Raw genomic sequence first — 18,387 nt, forward strand, 5'->3', positions numbered from 1 at the left:
ATGTTTATTAGTTCAAGCTCTAGCTGTCACGCCACAACGCTGTTTTTGTTATCAAGTTTGGCAACATTCACAGAGGGATAGCCAGGGCCAAGAGGTGTTCAATCGTCCTGAGAAATAGGCATTTATTATTTTTATATGCTGTGGCTTTCTCCATAGAGCACAATGAGGCCTTTATTCAGGTTAAATAACCCCTTCAGTCACAAAGTACGGTGGCGTGTTGATAAACGTGTCAAAAGCTGAATGATTCATTCTAAGGCGCTGCAGACTGTATTGAAGCTGTAGAGTCTTGTTAATTGCACATTAATCGTGGTGTCTTGGGTGCCAAGCTGAAGACAAAATTAGAAGGACAGAAGCGCCGCTGTGTGTCCTGCTCTTGTGGGATTCTGCTTGGCGTCGAAGACGCCACAAGGTAGGATGACGCCTTGTGTGCATTTTATCAAAGCTCTATGTAATGTGCAGTCAGTCGCGTCAAGTTTTTGCATAAAAATAATTAAATCATCAGGTCGAGTTGAAGCACAAGCACAAGTTAATTAGTGACAGCAAACATTGCGAGAAAGAAACAGCTTTTTTTTTTTCTTACGGCACTGACAGAACGCGGCACCTTGAATTTCGACATCCCGTCACACATGGTGCTGCCTTCAGAGATGTGGTTGCGTCAAGGAATAATACGAACGGAGCAGTGTAGTAGAGCCAAATCACTACACACGACGTACAATTTGCATTCTTTAAGTTCGCGCAATTAAATACAGGACGAGCGTAAGAAGATTGGCAAGTATGATTGTTCGAAATATTCACCTACTAACTGTGTTTAACGCCTAAGTTTATCGTCGTTAATTAGCACAGTTTTCAAAAATGTAACCCGACCGACTTGCCCAGCTGTTCAAACTCTTGATGCAGGGTACCCGTCGTCCAATGTCCGTTTAAATTTTTTCATGCATCGACTCGGCAGAAATGGCATAAAACACACCGCGCGCGCAAATGTGTACCCCGTGTCTGAAGGAGATAAAGTTGATTTACTTGTCTATCTACTGATACCGTCCGTCGTCGATGCAGACGTGCAAGAACGGCCGCTGCATCGCCGAGATCGAAAACATCATCCCGGACTACACGCACGTGACGCCGTCGTTCGCCAGCGGCCGCTCGGTGGCGCGAGGCGGCACCGACGTGGCCCGACGCCGGGCCGACTTCTCGTCCGAGGTGGTGGACGGACCGCGGCCGCACCTGATGCCGGCGCCGCCCCCGCCCCCGCCGCCGTCGCACCACTCGGCCGTGAGCCGAGCCCGGCACCCGCAGCACCTGAGGCCCGCCCACCAACAGCGCACCACGAGAAAACCGCGCGCCCTGGTGGCCAACGACAAAGGTGCGCACCGACATTGGCCGGCCGACTGAGCGGCTGAGCTCGTGACAGCATACCTCCTTGATGCACGAATCAAATTAAATATAAGTTAAGCTAATAATTAATTAAGTATTAAGTAATTAATTGTGGGAAATGAGCTTATCGGGAGCACGTAACTCCCTTACTGTTAACAGAGTCCTCTAACACTCTTGATGACCGCGAAATCACGTGAGCGAGACTGCAACGGAAACCGCCAAAGCAAGCCGACACCGGTGTCGACGGTAGAGTCCATAGAGGAAGGAAACTTCCTCCATAGTAGAGTCCGTGTCTGCACTGATGCCCCTAGCGGCAGCTTCTGTACCTATAGCAAACTTGACCCGAAGTTTCGTGACCAGCAAAAAAGAAAGTAGCCTAGAACTCTGTTTCTAATAAGACTGAACACTTTAACGCCGTACAGTATGGAGAACAGCGCAGATGACGGGAAGGCAAGAAATTATAAACAAGATAGTTGTGGCTACTATAAGCTAGAGGGTGTGGCCGATATCACTCACGACAGCAAGCTCCCCTACACACTCGCGCTCGTATTTTTTAGTGACAAGCTTGCAGACATAAAAGCGTGACTCCAAGTCTGCTGGTCGGGAAACGAAAATCGAAGTGAAAGCTAAAATTATCAAAAAGCAGAGATCGTGCGTGGCACAAAAGATAATTCAAGAGATGTAAAACTTAATAGCTGGTTACCGCTGTAAGAGTCTTGCAGCGATTCTGGCGTCAGCACCAGCCCCACGACCAACGAGAAATTCCGATATTGTTAGCTGAGGGAGGAACGCGAAATAATGAAAGAAAGCTAAAAAGAAGGACAATAAGGGGACGGTAATGGTAGACGGTTACATGTACACGTCAGGTTCAAAGTCCCAAGTTGGCCAATATCTAGATCATGAAATTGGTTCTGCCAATTTTCGAATGACTTTTACAACTTACGGATGAGCCAACTCAAAATAATTGCTCGAAAACGATCATTTTGCTGCGATCATTTACGTATCCCTCGGGTAGCCTGGCTTCACTGCAACCGTAGGTAGAATGCGGAGAAGCCGATAAAAAAAAAGGGACAAAAGGCTGTTAACGTCCGTTTGCTTTTGGCGCAAAGCGTCTACTAGGGGCGCAAAATAGCCATTGCAGAATTTTGGATCGCTTAGTATGATTTTTCCAAATAGGGCACATGAGAATGGGACGAATAGCAATTCTTTAGTTTCCAAGACGATTTCTGAAACATCGAAACAAAAACATAGACGTTGGCAAAAAGCATGGTTTACTACTGTGAACTCAGCCTATCGTGTACGTCTTCCGGCTACTGCGAGGCACTTCAGCTGATGATATTGAAGTGTCCCGCTTTCACTGCGCAGCGCATGTCACTGGTAAGGGACTGAAAGTGAGAGAAGCAGCAAGAAGAGGTGCGTCCACCTGCACCACTAATGTATCGCAGGTGCTGGTAAGGGACTATCATCTCCTTGCCCTGCGGCGTACAACACTCCACAAATCTTTGTAGCCCAGCCGTTGTGTGTCTCGACGCGACCAGGAGTATCGCGCTCTTCTTACTTTCCTAAAAGAAAGTAACTCAGGTTCACGTTTGTAGTCTATTTCTATTTTTCAAATGACAATACCTCGGGCACTATGCTATTTTTTAACATTCTGTAGTAGCGTGACCTGCAGTGACCGACCTTACTGGGTGCGACCTGTGCTGTGTGTGTTCTACTTTACTAGTTTAGATTTGTCGTCTTCCGCTTTCTTTCCTCGTTCCTCCCCTTCTTCCTATCTTTCATTTCTATGTTTCTGTCTCCTCCTTTCTGAAGATTAGGTAGGTATTGTACTTGGCCCGTGGCAGTTGCCAGCTGTCCCTTTCCTCCGCACGCGCACACACACACGCATATATATATATATATATATATATATATATATATATATATATATGTGTGTGTGTGTGTGTGTGTTCAAACCTTATAATAATAATAATAATAATAATAATGAGGAAGTTATCTGCAGGTATTTATAGAAACCATGGATGGCATACCGGTTTGTTGGCGACTATGGCAGCATCCAACATAGGTTCGTCAGGCTCACTCGTCAACTTTGATATCAGATAACCAATCTGTGAAGGTTGCGCTGGATTTACACCTGACCTCAAGCTTGAAACTGCGAGACATTCTTGGCTCGCGGAGAAAAACTGCTTGCGCGCATGTGCAAATGAAAGCGCTTCTCGTATTTTTGAAAACTAAGGGACTTTGCGAAAAGCTTGAGTGCGCTTGTGCGTGGGAGATCGGTGGTGTCTGCGTGTCTTTTATCCCTGTGCATCTTTTACAACACAGCGCTTGGAGCAGCATGCCAAGCTGTCACTCAGGTAAACAAATGCAGCTTATCATTAAAGACGGCATCTCGCTTTGCGCAACTTATAGAGCCATCAGTTCTTAATTTCAGTGTTGATGCAATGCAGGCTTTGAATAGCTACTGCGAATAATTTCACCCGCCGCGGCTGCACATATTCACCCCTACCTTCTGCCTTCATCATCGCTGATCGCACCTTTTTTCGTTTGCAGCGCTCAAAGAATCAAAGTAAATAGACGGCTACAGGAATATACCTCAAGCCTTTTGCCGGAATATCGGCGAATGGCTACAAGAACGCCCCTGGTGGATTTACAGCATTTTATTTTTCACCCGCGCATGGTTACCCATGAACTTTAACCCGAAGGAGTTTCGTTCCGACATGCTGTTTAAAAGGTAAAATCTGCTTCAAGTTTACGCGGAAGCTACGTTGAGCAGCACCATAAACTAGCACTTTAGAGCAGTGCACATTCGCCATCTGTCAAGGATCCCGACCATCATTTGGCCTCCCTACCAGCCGAGAGACCTCAAGCGACCTTTTCAAGAGTTAACGCTCATCATGAGTGCATACCGTCATCTTTTACACCGGCGACGAAGCCTTCATCTCCCCTGTGGTGCCTACGACAGCCTCAAGTGAATTTTGCTATTCCTGGAATTACAAAAAAGTCCAATCATCCATCGCCGGCTCTCAAGCAACTTACGCTCCTATTACTGCACCAGAAGTATCATGACCGCATACATATATATACCGATGGTTCGACCTCACGTGCCAGCTCAACTGCCGCATTCGTCGTTCCAGCCAAGAAGGTTACAGTTAAATTCAAATTGTCGCACACGACTACATCAACATAGGCAGAACTTGCAGCTCTCCATGCCGCTATGATGTACGTCACCGAAGAGCCAACATAGAAATGGGTCGTATTTTGTGACTCTAAGGCAGCCCTTCACAGCATCAAGTCTGCATTACGTCACAGAACATACGAGCAGATGATATCTGACATCAGGGAAGTGCACCACCACGCTCTGGAAAGAGGGCACACCATTATATTTTAATGAATTCCTGCTCACTGTGGCATCGTCGGCAACAACCTAGCGGACAAGGCTGCCCGGTCTGCCCACGAAGATACCCAGACACGTTCAATACCTTTGGCGAAGTCGGACGCTGCCAGGGAACTTCGCCTACATGCAGGCAAAAAGTCGCAAGATCTCTGGAGTTCAGGTGCCTTCAGCTGCCGATTATATAAACTGAACCCCACGCTACGGCTACAACTGCCATCTAGCCTTTTCCGCGGCGAAGCAACCTTACAGTACCGCTTGTGGCTGGGAGTAGCTTTCCCAAACTCATACTCCTATCATTTGGGAATGGCCGAGAGCCCGATGTGCGATTCCTGTGGGTGCGAGGAGACCATCGAGCACCTATTGTGTACCTGCCCCCGCTACGATATACAACGCCTCTCTCTGCGGGAAACTTTGCACTGACTGGACTTAAGACCATTAACCGAGTCAAAGATACTCGGACCGTGGCCACACCCGTCACTGGCACGAAAATCGAATCGTGCATTAGTGCAATACTTGATGTGCACCGGTTTAAGAGACCGTTTATAGTGTCCATGTGCATAGTGTCCCGCCCACACGCACTCAGTGCTCACTATCTCCCTTTGTCCTCTTTCTATTCCCCTTTCCCCCACGCCCAGTGTAGGGTAGCAAACCAGATGCTCTTCTGGTTGACCTCCCTGCCTTTCCTGTCCTTGCTTTCTCTCTCTCTCTCTCTATCTATCTCTTTCTCTGTCTCTCTCTATCTATCTCTTTCTCTCTCTCTCTCTCTCTCTCTCTCTCTCTCTCTCTCTCTCTCTCTCTCTCTCTCAGTGCATCACTTGCAAAAATAAATACCAAAAGAATTTTTAACAAATAAAGCAAGGAGCAGCTCTTGGTCTTTCTATACAGGAAACTGACCTCGACTAAACACTCAAGTTACGTGTAATCGTGTGTTGTTGTGTATATTGTGTGCCTGTGTACTATATGTATAAATGTCGCTTCGTCCAGCAGCCTAGTCATTAGAAGTGGCGTGCCAGGCGTGCGGCCAGGCGTGCGGCCAGGCCCACATTTCCAACAAACATAACAGGATGCATTTCTCTCTTTTTCTTTTTGATGCCCGGAATTGTCAGCTCTACTTGCGCATTGCAAGCTTCGAAGCAAGCAACTTTGGAATACATTTACAACGTCCACAGATACCGACAACACGTATACACAGGTGGTTCGCTAAAACTCAACAGCTGTGCTACTGCACTCATCATCACGGCAGAATCTGCAGAAATCAAGTTGAAGTCTTCATGTGTTACCACCTCGACGGGTGCAGAACTTGCGGCACTCCATGCTACTCTTGATTTCATTAATCAGGAACCACCACATCAATGGACAGTCTTTAGCGATACCAAGGCAGCCCTTCAGTGCATACAAAGCCCAATGAGCCATGGACCCAATGAACAAGTGGCCTCAGGAATTCGACCGATATGTCAATGCAGCCATGACACGGAACAGAACATAATATTTCAGTGACTTCCAGGACATATTGCAACATCAACGGGAATGACCATGCTGACGAAGCCGCCCGATCTGCATATGAAGGGAGTCAATGCATCTTGATGCCGCCTTAGCGAACAGACGCTGCGGCTGGGCTACGATTGATGTCCCGTGAATGTACCTTGCCCCTGTGGGACTCATACGTTTTCACCATGTGTCGTTTGCATTCGTTGTCTCAGGACATACAGGCGCACGTACCGCCTGGGCTGCCACGACGTGAACAGACCGTGCTGTACCTACCGTCTGTGGCTAGTCGTCACATTTACCAACTCTTATGCCTTCCTTATTGGAATGGCCAACAGCCCCACGGGCGACAAATGCAGCCGTGAAGAGACGCTCGCACACATTATCTGTGTCTGCCCGCGCTATAGTGCCGAGAGGCAAGTGATGTGAAGAGTGATGTAGCAATTAGGCAATCGTCCACTACCAGAACTAAAAGTTCTAGGTCAGGGCTCCCGAAGAACATCCACGCAGAAGACCTTATTCGCGTTACTAAGATTCCTGCGGTCTACGGGCCCTCATGGTCAACTAAGAACACCGCCCTCTGTCGCTCTATAGTGTACGTGGTTTGCTTGTGCTCGCCCCTCTTCCCCCCTCTCTCTCTCACTCTTCCATGTTCTCTCTTTCTCTTTATTTCCATACTACTACTCCCCGTGCAGGGTAGCCAAACGGAACTAGCTTTGGTTAACCTCCTTGCCTTTTTGTTCAACCTCTCTTTCTCTCTCTGTCTTTCTATTCACGTGGGTGACAGTCAATGAATGACAGCCGTCCCGCGTAGGTATCGTGATTGAGGTGCATAGCTCTCCCAGGTATAGGGAAAGGAAGAAGGAATGTTGAATAAAATGGCAATAGGAGGGCAGGAGAATCCTCTCGGGCCTTCGTAGTAGAGATTTCCTTTGGTCCTGCTAGAAAGGCATGCGACGTTGAATCAAATTAATCGAACGCACGTGCATTTTCCTCCGCGTAGCTTAAGAAAACCAACTCAAGTTGGCAGTCGTCGCTACATTTATATTTTGTATCCGTCTTTCTTTTTTGCTCTCTTTTCTTTCTTTCTTTCCTCTTTTAAGAATGTCATCTCAATCTGTTGTAGAAGTTGTGCATGGCTAATATTGTGTATGTGATTACTGCACCAATACAAAGGTAATATGTGTGTTTCTTGTGTACGACGGACCGTTGCATCTGTTCATTTTTTACTTATCTTGCCAACAGAAACAAAACTTTTGACATTAGCAACTTTCCCCCAACAAAGAATGCCGAGAGCATGAATTCGAAATAGTTTACCGGTATAGATCACACACAGGCAAAAAATGACCTTACAAGATTAAACTATACGCTTAATTTCTGTACGAATGCTCTATTTTGTAGTACATCGGTGCCCGTCGCCGTCACATGGTGCGTACGTGCCATTGCTCCTTAACATGTTTGATACGATGATTCGATTTCTGCTCTTTTCTTATGGACACCTTCGTTTCCAAGTGCGCGTATTTCGTTTTGCCTACCACGTATTAATTTTCCACATTTGATTCACCGAAAATATGTAATATTTTGAATCATACCGTTGCCTTTTTCTATAAAGTGCTACCATTTATGATCTTCATATGCAATTATTATGCGTATTCATCTGCAGTTATCTTTCTAAAGGGGTAAACTGCTGTTGGTTTGTTGAACAGTTGCATTACCATAATTCGCCTTACTGGCATTTCGCTTATAGACTCGTGGATACATGCGTTTGCTATGTTTTCAGAAAGCGCTTGAACAATTCAATTCGCTTTACTTCCCAGGAAGAAAAAAAAACTTTCTTGAGGGGTTTGCCACCTCTGAGCTGCTATTAGCAAGATCTTGAAAGGGCCGGGGAATTCATACTGGGCCGATGACAAAATTAAAGGCGTTATTCTAGCTGCCTTTCAAACTACAAACAACAAAAGCACTGACTGCAATGTACATATACGTAGCTTTGCAGTGTATCTAGACAATATACACTGACTTAACAAAAATAGCAACAATGCTAGACGAAGTTGGCAACTAAAAATGAAAGGAGAATGAGAAACGATTACAACTATATTATTATTAGTGGATATGAAAGCCCACATACATATTGGGCGAAGAGGGTAATAGGGAGGGAGTACCCGGTCAAAAAATCCGTCAGGGCTATCTTAATGGACTTGTAGAATTCTTGAAGGTCAGTCAGGAATTCTTACAGGTACTCTCCCAATACCAATAGGATTCTTAAAGGTCAGTCAGGAATTCCTACAGGCACTCTCCCAATAGCAATAGGATTCTTAAAGGTCAGTCAGGGATTCCTACAGGTACTCTCCCAATACCATTAGGGTTCTTAAAGGTCAGTCAAGAGTGTCTATATGCACCCTCCCAATACAAACAGGCCTCTTAAAAGTCATGTAAAAACTCTTACAGGCAACCCTCCAATGCCACTAAGAGTCTTGTCGTTTATTGTAGATCCTTTACATGTAGCTTTTGTACACCAGTAGGGCGCTTAAAGGTTAGATATATTTCTACGGGCATCATGACCGTCCGAAACGAAAACGTCCGCGCAGCCGATTAACCGAGTTGAACCTGTAAAACCTCATGAAAAATCTGCAGTAATCGAAACCGCGATCAGTCTTTGTTTAGTGCTTTTACTTTTATTTAGCCTTTGTGGTGCCGAAATCGGCAGATGCATGAGGCAACTAGCAACCGAGTGGCTTTCCGCAGTACATCGGTGAATGATATTTCTTCACCTCATGTTAATTACGGTTACACAATAGCATGAGTTGCGCTACCTTAAGAGTGTCGATGAGAGCAGAAACTAATTGCCGCTATTTTAGCACAGCTACCGCGAGAGTATATTATGTATAGTATACATAAGCGACATCACAAACTTGGGCCAGTTAGAAGCGGAATGAAGGCTGCGCTACAATATTTTTCGGTGACTTGTCATCAACTCATAAGCTCAGCGGGTGATTAAGATCTCGTACTCTATTTTTGTGGCTGCCGAGCAGTACACCATGCATCTATGCGTTGCTCTTTTGCACCACTGATTTCATCAATGTAACGACAAAACCGAACTGGTCATGTCGAGTGCAATTAAAGCTTCAATTTCATTAATTTGTCCTGTTAAAAATGGAGTGTGGAATGCGCACATGCCTGCCTACTGACTGGCATACAAGCTGCCCAGGTGGCACGTCAGGTTGGGCCAACGTTGGAAACATATTGGCACTTCTTGGCCCAATGACGGCCTAAGATTAACAGCGTGGTTCCAATATTGGCAGTGCCATTCTGGTTCCTGGCCCAATGTTGGCCTAAGGTTAACAGCGTGGTGTCAATATTGGCTGTGCCATTCTGATAGAGATCCAACGTTGGCCCACATTACACAGTCAGTAAACAATATTGGCTGTGCCATTCTGATAGAGATCCAATGTCGGCCCACTTTACACAGTCAGTAAACAATATTGGCTGTGCCATTCTGATAGAGATCCAATGTTGGCCCATTTTACACAGTCAGTAAACAATATTGGCACTGCCGTTCAACAAGGCGGGAATTATTGGACCGACTTTCGTATGGATTTGCCAGTATGGGTTACTAGTTGGATTTCTTTGGAGGACATTGGCCCGTAATAAGCTAATTTTCGCCTTGTCGGCTTTTAGTGCTCTACGACTTGCTGAGATTGAACAACGTGTTTTGAAAACTAACGCACTGATCACAGGCACACTGCGCAGGAACCAAAAATATGTTCTCCCATGTCAACTCCATGAATGGTACACCGCCATTATTGCACTTCTCCTTTACCGAAATGTGTCCCTTAAAGAGAAAAGCCAGTGTACCACGTAGCAAGCAGGGGAAGTCGCATAAATCTAGCCGCTGCTTTATTGATCGTGAATAAGAACTTGAGCTTAACATAAGAAGCAACGGTATTGCGAATTTGCCTGCGCATTGTATTTTCTGCATGTACGCTCCGCGGCTTTAGTGGGTCAAGATTCTGAGGAGAATCGAGAATTACAGTGCCTCAGAGCTGATGGAACCGTTTTATATTGCATCGAGAATGAGCGCATATGCATTAGTGAAACTATTGTTTGTTTGTTTAGCATGCATGGCATGTTGCGGCGACATCATGCTCCTATTCTAATATATTTGTTTGTTCGTGCATGTGTAGTAAGCTCCTTGTATGAATGCCCCTGACAGAAAAAAAATTAATTGCACGTTTTGGCATTTGCGTGTCAACAACCTCTTGCATTGCCTTTAGTAGGCACGGCGCATTCCGGATTTTTTTTTTCGGCCTAGCTTTCCGTCCTTCAGCCCCCCATTGCCTCTCCCCCACGCACCCAGGTGAGCCTGGTCAATGCTATCAGTCAAGCGTTCAGACAGCCATAAGCTGCTGTGTCGAATTGGGTGCTCTCGGAAGGATGGGGGAATGCCGTGGGGTCACTATTGTCCTCCTTGTCGCCCTCCATCGCTGCCACCCCAAAACCCGGTCGGGCTAGGTTCAGCGGGGGAAAGTGGCGTTTACGCCGCATTCTTCGTTCACCCTTTCCTTTCGCTCTTTCCTTCTATGCGTCGCTAGCACGCCGACTGGGTGCAACACCGCCTGAGTGCTTGCCGTCCGTTCTTGCCAGCGCACTCCTCTCGTGAAAAATGCTCGCTTGCGCTCGTCATTCCTACTGAGACGCCTACATATTGAAATACGCAGCAATATGGCCACGAATTTTTGTGAGTGTTAGAATTAATATAGGCGAAACAACAATTAGAAAAAAAGTCGGCGCTCGTGGCCACCGTCTTCGATGTGGGATGAACTCGGATACAAAGAAGCATGGATCATACAATGGTGAGTGCATTTGTTTTGCGCATGTTATAAGTTTTATCAGAAGCAATATCACCCAAGCTATATCACCCAAGCAATATCACGCGGTATATATATTACTGAAACAGGCCTGGCTAATGTAGAGTGCCTGTAATTAAATAGCTCTTTTTATTTGCAGTCTTTGAATAGTGCCTGGAGTAAAACCACGTGTAAATCTGTGAATTTCACCCAAATTCCAGGACTGTGATTTTATCAAACCACGCGTGCGGCCTGATCCTGCTAGTGATACCGAGGAACCGCGCTTCTTCTCACTGGTATAGGTCAAGCATCATTTCCAGCTGACAGTATTTCTTTCTTTTCGTATAATAAATGCTTCTTTTACTAGTGTTTCTTGACGGAACTTCTCGGTTTCCACATTAAAAATTTCGCACGAAGGCCGCATTGTGTCTACACAGTCTGAAACTAGGCTTTTTGTGCTGCAGCAGGTTTTGCTGCAATTTTTAATTTTAAAGTGTTACGCTGACTAGGTGTGAGCTGTAAACAAAGCGGACGGATCCTGCGCATTTTATGTCTGTTCTAAATATTACGTTAGACCTTGTACAAGGTATGCCATATATGTCGAAATATCAAGAAGTGTTACCTGACAAATCTCTTGCAAGAAAGTTTCTTGATTCACCCCTTCGAACTCTCTGCTCAGACTTATAATATTGTGGCAGTATGGCGATTTTTCAAATGAAAACTCTCCCACATACATTTGTCATACCAACATCTCTGACGATGTTTCTTTTCATTTTACAGTGCAAACATTGCTTCCAAGTAATGGTGAAGTCGCTATGGGATATTGTAGCAATATCAACGAAACCAGCGCGTTATCGTGATCCTCGGGGGCCTGATAAGCCCGCTGTCATCCAAGCACTGACAAACCTGCCTACCGACGTCAGCTCCCTGCCCTGAAACCCCTGGCCAGCCCACCGTCCTCGACACCCTGCCCAATTCCTGTCCTGAGGGCAGTGCCTGTAAATGAACTGTTTGAAGATAACCGAGCGTCACCCATCTAGGTCCACGAAAAATGCCTGTTTGTGAAAATTTATTCGCAAATAAACTGTCATAAACGTCAATTTCAGTATTCTTTTATTATTATTTGCAATCATATATGACTTCTGCTTCTTGACATCTTTTTGTCGAGCTTTCCTAGCTACTATTGAGGAAGACGGAAAGGGGATATTGCTACAAAAAATGCCGCTAGCAAAATGTTTGCGGTAAGAATATGTGCGTGCTCTAAAGCCAGCATATCTAGAATATTCGTCATGCAAAGGGCATTGGCTCAAAGCTGGCATTAAGAATGGCAACGATATGGCTCAACACTGGTACTACGCTGGCAGCACGATGGCTGCTGCATTGGCATAACATTGGCCCAATCTTGGCTTTAACGCTGGTCCTACGATGGCTGCTGCATTGGCATAACATTGGTCCAATCTTGGCTTTAACGCTGGGCCAGCATTGGATTGGGTTGCACTTTGCCAATATGCCAACATTGGTCAAACATTGGTACCAATTTCTGCCAGCATTGGGCCATGGTTGGACCAATGCTGGTGTGCTGCCTGGGTGGTTGAGACGCACAACAAGAATGTTATTTCTTCAGCCTGCGTAGGACTAGCTGTGCCAATATGTCTTAAAATTGATGCAATCATGCATTTGTGCCATTAATGGACAAACTAATAGGGACCGATAGATTGGTAGACCAGTAGACTGGTAAAGACCAATAGACTGGTAGCCCATCAAACTGGCAGACCATCAGACTGGTAGACCATCAGACTGGTAGACCATCAGACCGGTAGACCATCAGACCGGTAGACCATCAGACCGGTAGACCATCAGACTGGTAGACCTTCAAGGTCCGAAATTACGTATAGCCATCAGACATGTAAGCCGGTAGCTTGATGGAATTTTTGACTGGGTAGACTGACAATTGCCACTCAGAGGGGCACAACGCCTGTTTACTGTTTAGGAAGTAGGGGATAGAAAAGGGAGCTGAAGATAGGAAGAAGGTAAGTAAAGAGGAAAGGAAGAAACAAGTTTTCTGGCCACAGAGACTAAAGACAAAGAATGAAGTACAACAGTACAACAGGATAAAATCATAGATTGAAACGTCACATAAACAATAACACTATTACTGTATGTGTACAAAGTACAAGCATTGAATGCATAACTTATTACATCCTTATACTGATTAACTATGCTAGTTAAGGTGTAGTGCAATGCTTGAAGTCTATAATTATTTCCAAACTTTGAAACACATTTTGTTCATACATTTGTACAACTTAAAGTATACCGTCACTCTTGAATGCAGGTTTTGTTGACGACACGTAATCAACGTTAGCGATATAACGACAGGAAGCTGAGCTAATCGGTAAGGATTCATTATGCAAGAAAGGTGAGGCGTGCAGAACGAACACAAGAGAAGAGGACAACACGAACGGCGTTCGTGTTGTCCACTTTTCTTCTCTTGTGTCCTGTCTGCACGCCTCACCTTTGTTAGCGATATGACGACTATTTTTTTTTTTAACCGATGTTTTGCTACGTTTGTCTTAGTCGTAGTTGCACATTCCAAACCACCATATTTCATGTCGGAGATGAACAGGGCGTGATAACCCTTTGTATTTACCTCTCTCCGAAGGAGCCATCGACAGAGAGCTAGAACGCCGACTAAAGAGGAGTGTTTTTTACATACATTGGCGAAATGCTGACCTTAACTCAGGCGAGAAGAAAGGGTTACAAACTTTTGTCTTCACTGACAATATCAGTTTCCTGGGTGGCATACGAAGCAGCTGTGTTAACTGAGAATCTTTATTTAAAAATTATAGCTTTTGATTTCAATGATTAACGTTGTATAAGTTTTCACTACGTCAAAAAATAATTTATGTAGTAACATGTTACACTTCATCAATTTAGACATCTACATCTATTCATGAGAGGAGCACGCCACAAAACTTATAGTATCACGAATACTAGCGATGTTGCTAATATAACTGTTATATAATAACGAACTTAATACGCTCTTTTGCGGTACGCCGCCTAATACAGCTAAAAGGGACAAAAGAATAAGGGTAAAGGATAATTGTCAACTGTTGCGACTCTGTTCAGGAACGAGGGCCACAGCAAGATGGAAAATTCGCAAGGCTTCCAAGTTACAAATTAACCAGACACAATTGCACGCATTGACTTATGCACAATAAGTTCTATAATTACTTCAATACTTACTTGAAAAGGGCCTCCACGTTTTCATTTAAGTGCCCCTATGTGCCGCAGAGTAACGTTTAGCAACTAAATATAATTCGTTAGCTACACACCAGCGAACCAATAAGACAATGGACTGAAACCAGTATTTAAATGGAATAAATTGTCGCTTCGCGCAGGTTGCGTGGGAGACAGCACGGAGCTGATCGCCGGCCGCATGACGTGCGCCCAGTTCCTGGAGCAGTTCGGCAACCGCTACTGCAACCACGGCTACATCCAGAGGCACTGCTGTTACTCGCAGAGCCTTTACTGCTCCTAGACAGCCTGTGATGTGACGCGCACCCAAGGCGAACGTACCTCAGCCACCAAAAGAAAAAAAAGAAAACGAAGTGCACTGGCTTTCCTTCTCGGAACCGGAGAAGGCAGCCCTGCTTGTTGCCAGGGGAGAGGACCACTTCGTCCTCCACGAGCCGTTATGTGCGCAGACCAGTGGCCGTGCAGAAAAGGCCCACAGTCAGAAGCTGGTAGCGTTCTGAGGCTCCGATGGAGTCCTCCTGTTTTTTTGTTGTTTTTATACTTGTTTTACGGACGTTGTTGAACTGCTCGAACAGCCTCGTATCGGGGAAGAGTGTTGAACGCAGCTCGCAAGGACTTTCAACGGTGGACCTCTGACGCAAGAGGTGGTAGTTTGAGCCCATCGACAAGCGCGTCGGAGTTTGCGCAGTACGTCGACGTGCACGGTACCGGTGGATATACGTTGGCAGATGTTACGAAGGACGGTGTTATAGTGTAGTAACGTTGGTGGTGTCGGCGCTTAGAAATGTTCACAGCCCACAAGGCGGCGGCGGGGGAAACGAAGATGATCGAATGCACCAAACACACACAGCTGCGGAATCGTGTGCCAATAGCGTGGAACGACTGAGTGGGCCTGGCCTTGCTTGCTGTGAACATGTCTGACGCCTGGATAGGTACGCAACTTGACGACAACCTGACGCGAGAAGCAGGCATATGCTCTCCGCCAGTTGTCTGCATTCCGTCGTTCGTAGGCAAGCTGCTTTCCACGAGGGACAAGGCTACAAGTTCTGTCGAGTTTTGTCTTTCAAGTGGGAAAAAATGGGATCAGCATACGAGCTCGTCCTTTCGGCTAGCCAGGAATGTCTTGCTTTAATCTCACGGAGTTAATAGCAAAAGACAGGAAGGCACAAATATATTCTTGTTATTTTGTTATCTTGTGCTCTTGGCTGCTACACAGTCGTCATTTCATTAGTGTTGGCTCTTCATCTGTGTTTCCGCGACGGTAATTACTAAGCTTTCACACGTGCTTCTGAATGCTGAGGCAAACATCAAAATGGCGTAAGGATGCGGTAGCATCAGAAAATGTAGAAAACAGAATTTTTTCCTTCATTCCATTAGACATTGCTGACCTTTTTCTCTATTTTCTTTTGTTATGCATGAAGAAAGATCCACTGTTAAAGGCATAGCTCACCTCACCGCATGTCTTTCCGTACTTGAGACACGCCCATTTAAGGAAACTTCAAGGTGATAATGTTGGAAGGTATAGTTCGTTTCAAGGTCCCAACACGCTCCGGACTTCTTTGATTTGTCCTCAGCACTAGAAAAGGTCCTTAACTGAGTTCTCCCGCGGCCTCACTATGCACACTGAAGTTTTCACATAACGACAGGTTCTTAGGCGGCATCATTAAGTAAGACGGGTAGACCGCCTGTGACGTAAAAAAAAAAAAGATAATTCTCTTTCTAAGCGCGCTTCATGCAGCATTCCATATTTAATATCTGTCGAATGAAAACTATGTTTACTCTGAAAGAAAGAAATCTATATTGTGTGCAGGCCGCCTTTTGCTTGTAGGCCGCACATCTCGACTCGCTTCAGTAGAGAAGTGATGTTTAATGAAATGCGCCATTGGCCATTCCAAGCCATGCAGCTCTGACTTTGTTTCGCATAGCCTCAACGTCGAATGCTGCTTAAGTCGCCTCAATGCAAAAGCGGCGCAAGGACACAAAAAAAAAAACGTCACGTTTGGAACGACTGAAACCACTGCGCCATAACCCAACGCAACATTCAAGTCGTAGTGACTCACTTCTACTTTTCACAGTGAAACCGCTGAATCGGCGCCCACGTGTTCATTCCCTCTGTGAACAGTGCGCGCAGGAATCACGTCTGCACTCCACCTGCGAGCGAAGGAGCGGCGACAGATGGCGCTCCGCATTCAAAGGACGGAGCGACGCGTTCGTCGGTGCATATTCTGCTTCGCCAAAGCGATGGGACGACCCCGAGCAGCCCGCGTGACTCGCTGCTGGCGCATGCGCGTGCACGCGCCAGCGTCACTTCCGGCCAACAGTGGTGATCTACGAACTGCGACAACGAGACGGGATGGTGCGCGTTCAGTGATATTGTACATACCTTCTGTGCAGCGAAACAGCCAGACCGAATGTTCGAAGCGGCCTTTTTTTAATACATCGCCACCTAGATAACAGAAGGCCTCTGTCAACACCTCCATATGTCGCACTTCGTGAGCTATCACCTATGGTATTTCATTGTATTTGTTCTTGTTTTCTTTCTTCTAATCATTCAAACTCACGAAAATTTCATTTATTTAGTCGGTTGCGTCTGGCCTTAGACAAAAGTGATTAGGTGAGCCAGCAGAGTGTTCAAGCGTATTTTTCTCCCTCCGTTATCTAAGTGGCGTTGTTCTGTAAGGATTCTCGGTAGACGTCGAATGCGCGATCAGGGGCGATGACACCTTACGCGCACATTGCTTCTCAGAAATAGTGACCATTCTCACTTCCCTGTAGATGACGCTTAGCCGACGCCGCTGTTTACAATCCTGATCTTGGTCATTGTGAACGTTTTTGCGGCGTTTACCGAAAATTGGCGTTAACCGGAAATATTGTTACATGGAACGGCACTGGTACGTAGTGAGCATTGTAAAATTCAAACCGCTTTCTATAAGCGCACCTGTCGTCTCAAGATATTTATCTAGCCCTAACGTCAACAGGCTGGCAGAGCACCTACAAGTGCAGCTGCCCTTTTAAGTATGATGAATGTTTAATTTCCACGCCTAAACTACATGCGTTACTGTTTTCAAGAAGAGGAGCGTGACTGTGGGCGCACGTCGAGGTGTCGCATTTAGTCGAGCCTTCCTCAAGATTAAAATATTCCGAGAGCGAATACTTATTCTACTGCCGTTAAGCCAGAAGAAAGCTTGGAACATGCTGCAAACACACTATCAAGTTTCTATTTATTTGCGCTCAATGCAGACAACTTTTTCCAATGTAATCAAGAAAACTGAGTGTACTCCTCATACCAGGATTCAGGGAAGGTGACAAGGAGCGATGTACAGGAATTGCGCTCCTTATGTAACTGCCGCCACCCGACTGCGCATCTACTGAGTCGTCTACCGAGAAACCTTAGCCAAAGTGCAGTGCGCTGTGTCGTCACCCTGACGTCACTGCACACGTACGAGCACAGGGTGGCGGATTTTGTCCCGCAATAAAAAAAAAGAAAAAGAAGAAGAATCTTTGGGGACAAACTCCGCGGCCCGTGGTACTTTGAGGCAGCCGCGAAGAAGCGTGGTGTTCACGCCCGTATCGCGCCTAGCCCCCTTGAGGCATGTTTTCTGTCTGTTAAGCTTCTGTTCCCTCTCACGGAAGAGTATTTATAAACCATTACCAAAAGACGCGAGAAAAAAAATTTAAAAAAACACGAAAAAGAAGAATAAAAACTTGTTTTTTTTCTGTTTTACATGTTTGTGCAATGTGCTCGAAGAACGATTCCTCACACGTCCAAAAATACCCTTGTGAACTGCTTTGTTTGAGGACAGATAGAGTGGTAATCTTATTTTAGTTATGATCCAGTGATAAGCGAAAATTCCTGCAGAGGTTTTGGCTCACTTAAATGAAACAACGTCCTACATAGATCGCAAAATATATGGGATGGCTTTCCATGTATTTGAAATCATAATTTTTCAATTAACATAATCGCTATGTATAACTATGTTCCAGTAAATGGCACTGTTACACGGAACCGTGTTCCATATATCTGTACACTTC

At 45.6% G+C, this 18,387-nt stretch overlaps 1 protein-coding gene across 2 annotated transcripts in view; it reads left to right on the top strand.

Moving 5' to 3' along the window:
* The window catches only part of LOC135914223 (A disintegrin and metalloproteinase with thrombospondin motifs like), a 279,502-nt gene extending 261,423 nt beyond the window's left edge, over positions 1-18,079 (top strand). For both annotated transcript variants that reach the window (XM_065446973.2, XM_065446974.2), the window contains exons 8-9: positions 1,054-1,360; positions 14,499-18,079. In XM_065446973.2, the coding sequence (XP_065303045.1) occupies positions 1,054-1,360; positions 14,499-14,638 (447 nt within the window). In that variant the 3' untranslated portion in view covers positions 14,639-18,079. The remainder of the gene's footprint in view (positions 1-1,053; positions 1,361-14,498) is intronic.
* The last annotated feature ends 308 nt before the right edge of the window (positions 18,080-18,387 follow it).

This window comes from Dermacentor albipictus, chromosome 6 (assembly GCF_038994185.2).
Source record: "Dermacentor albipictus isolate Rhodes 1998 colony chromosome 6, USDA_Dalb.pri_finalv2, whole genome shotgun sequence".
Taxonomy (NCBI): domain Eukaryota; kingdom Metazoa; phylum Arthropoda; class Arachnida; order Ixodida; family Ixodidae; genus Dermacentor; species Dermacentor albipictus.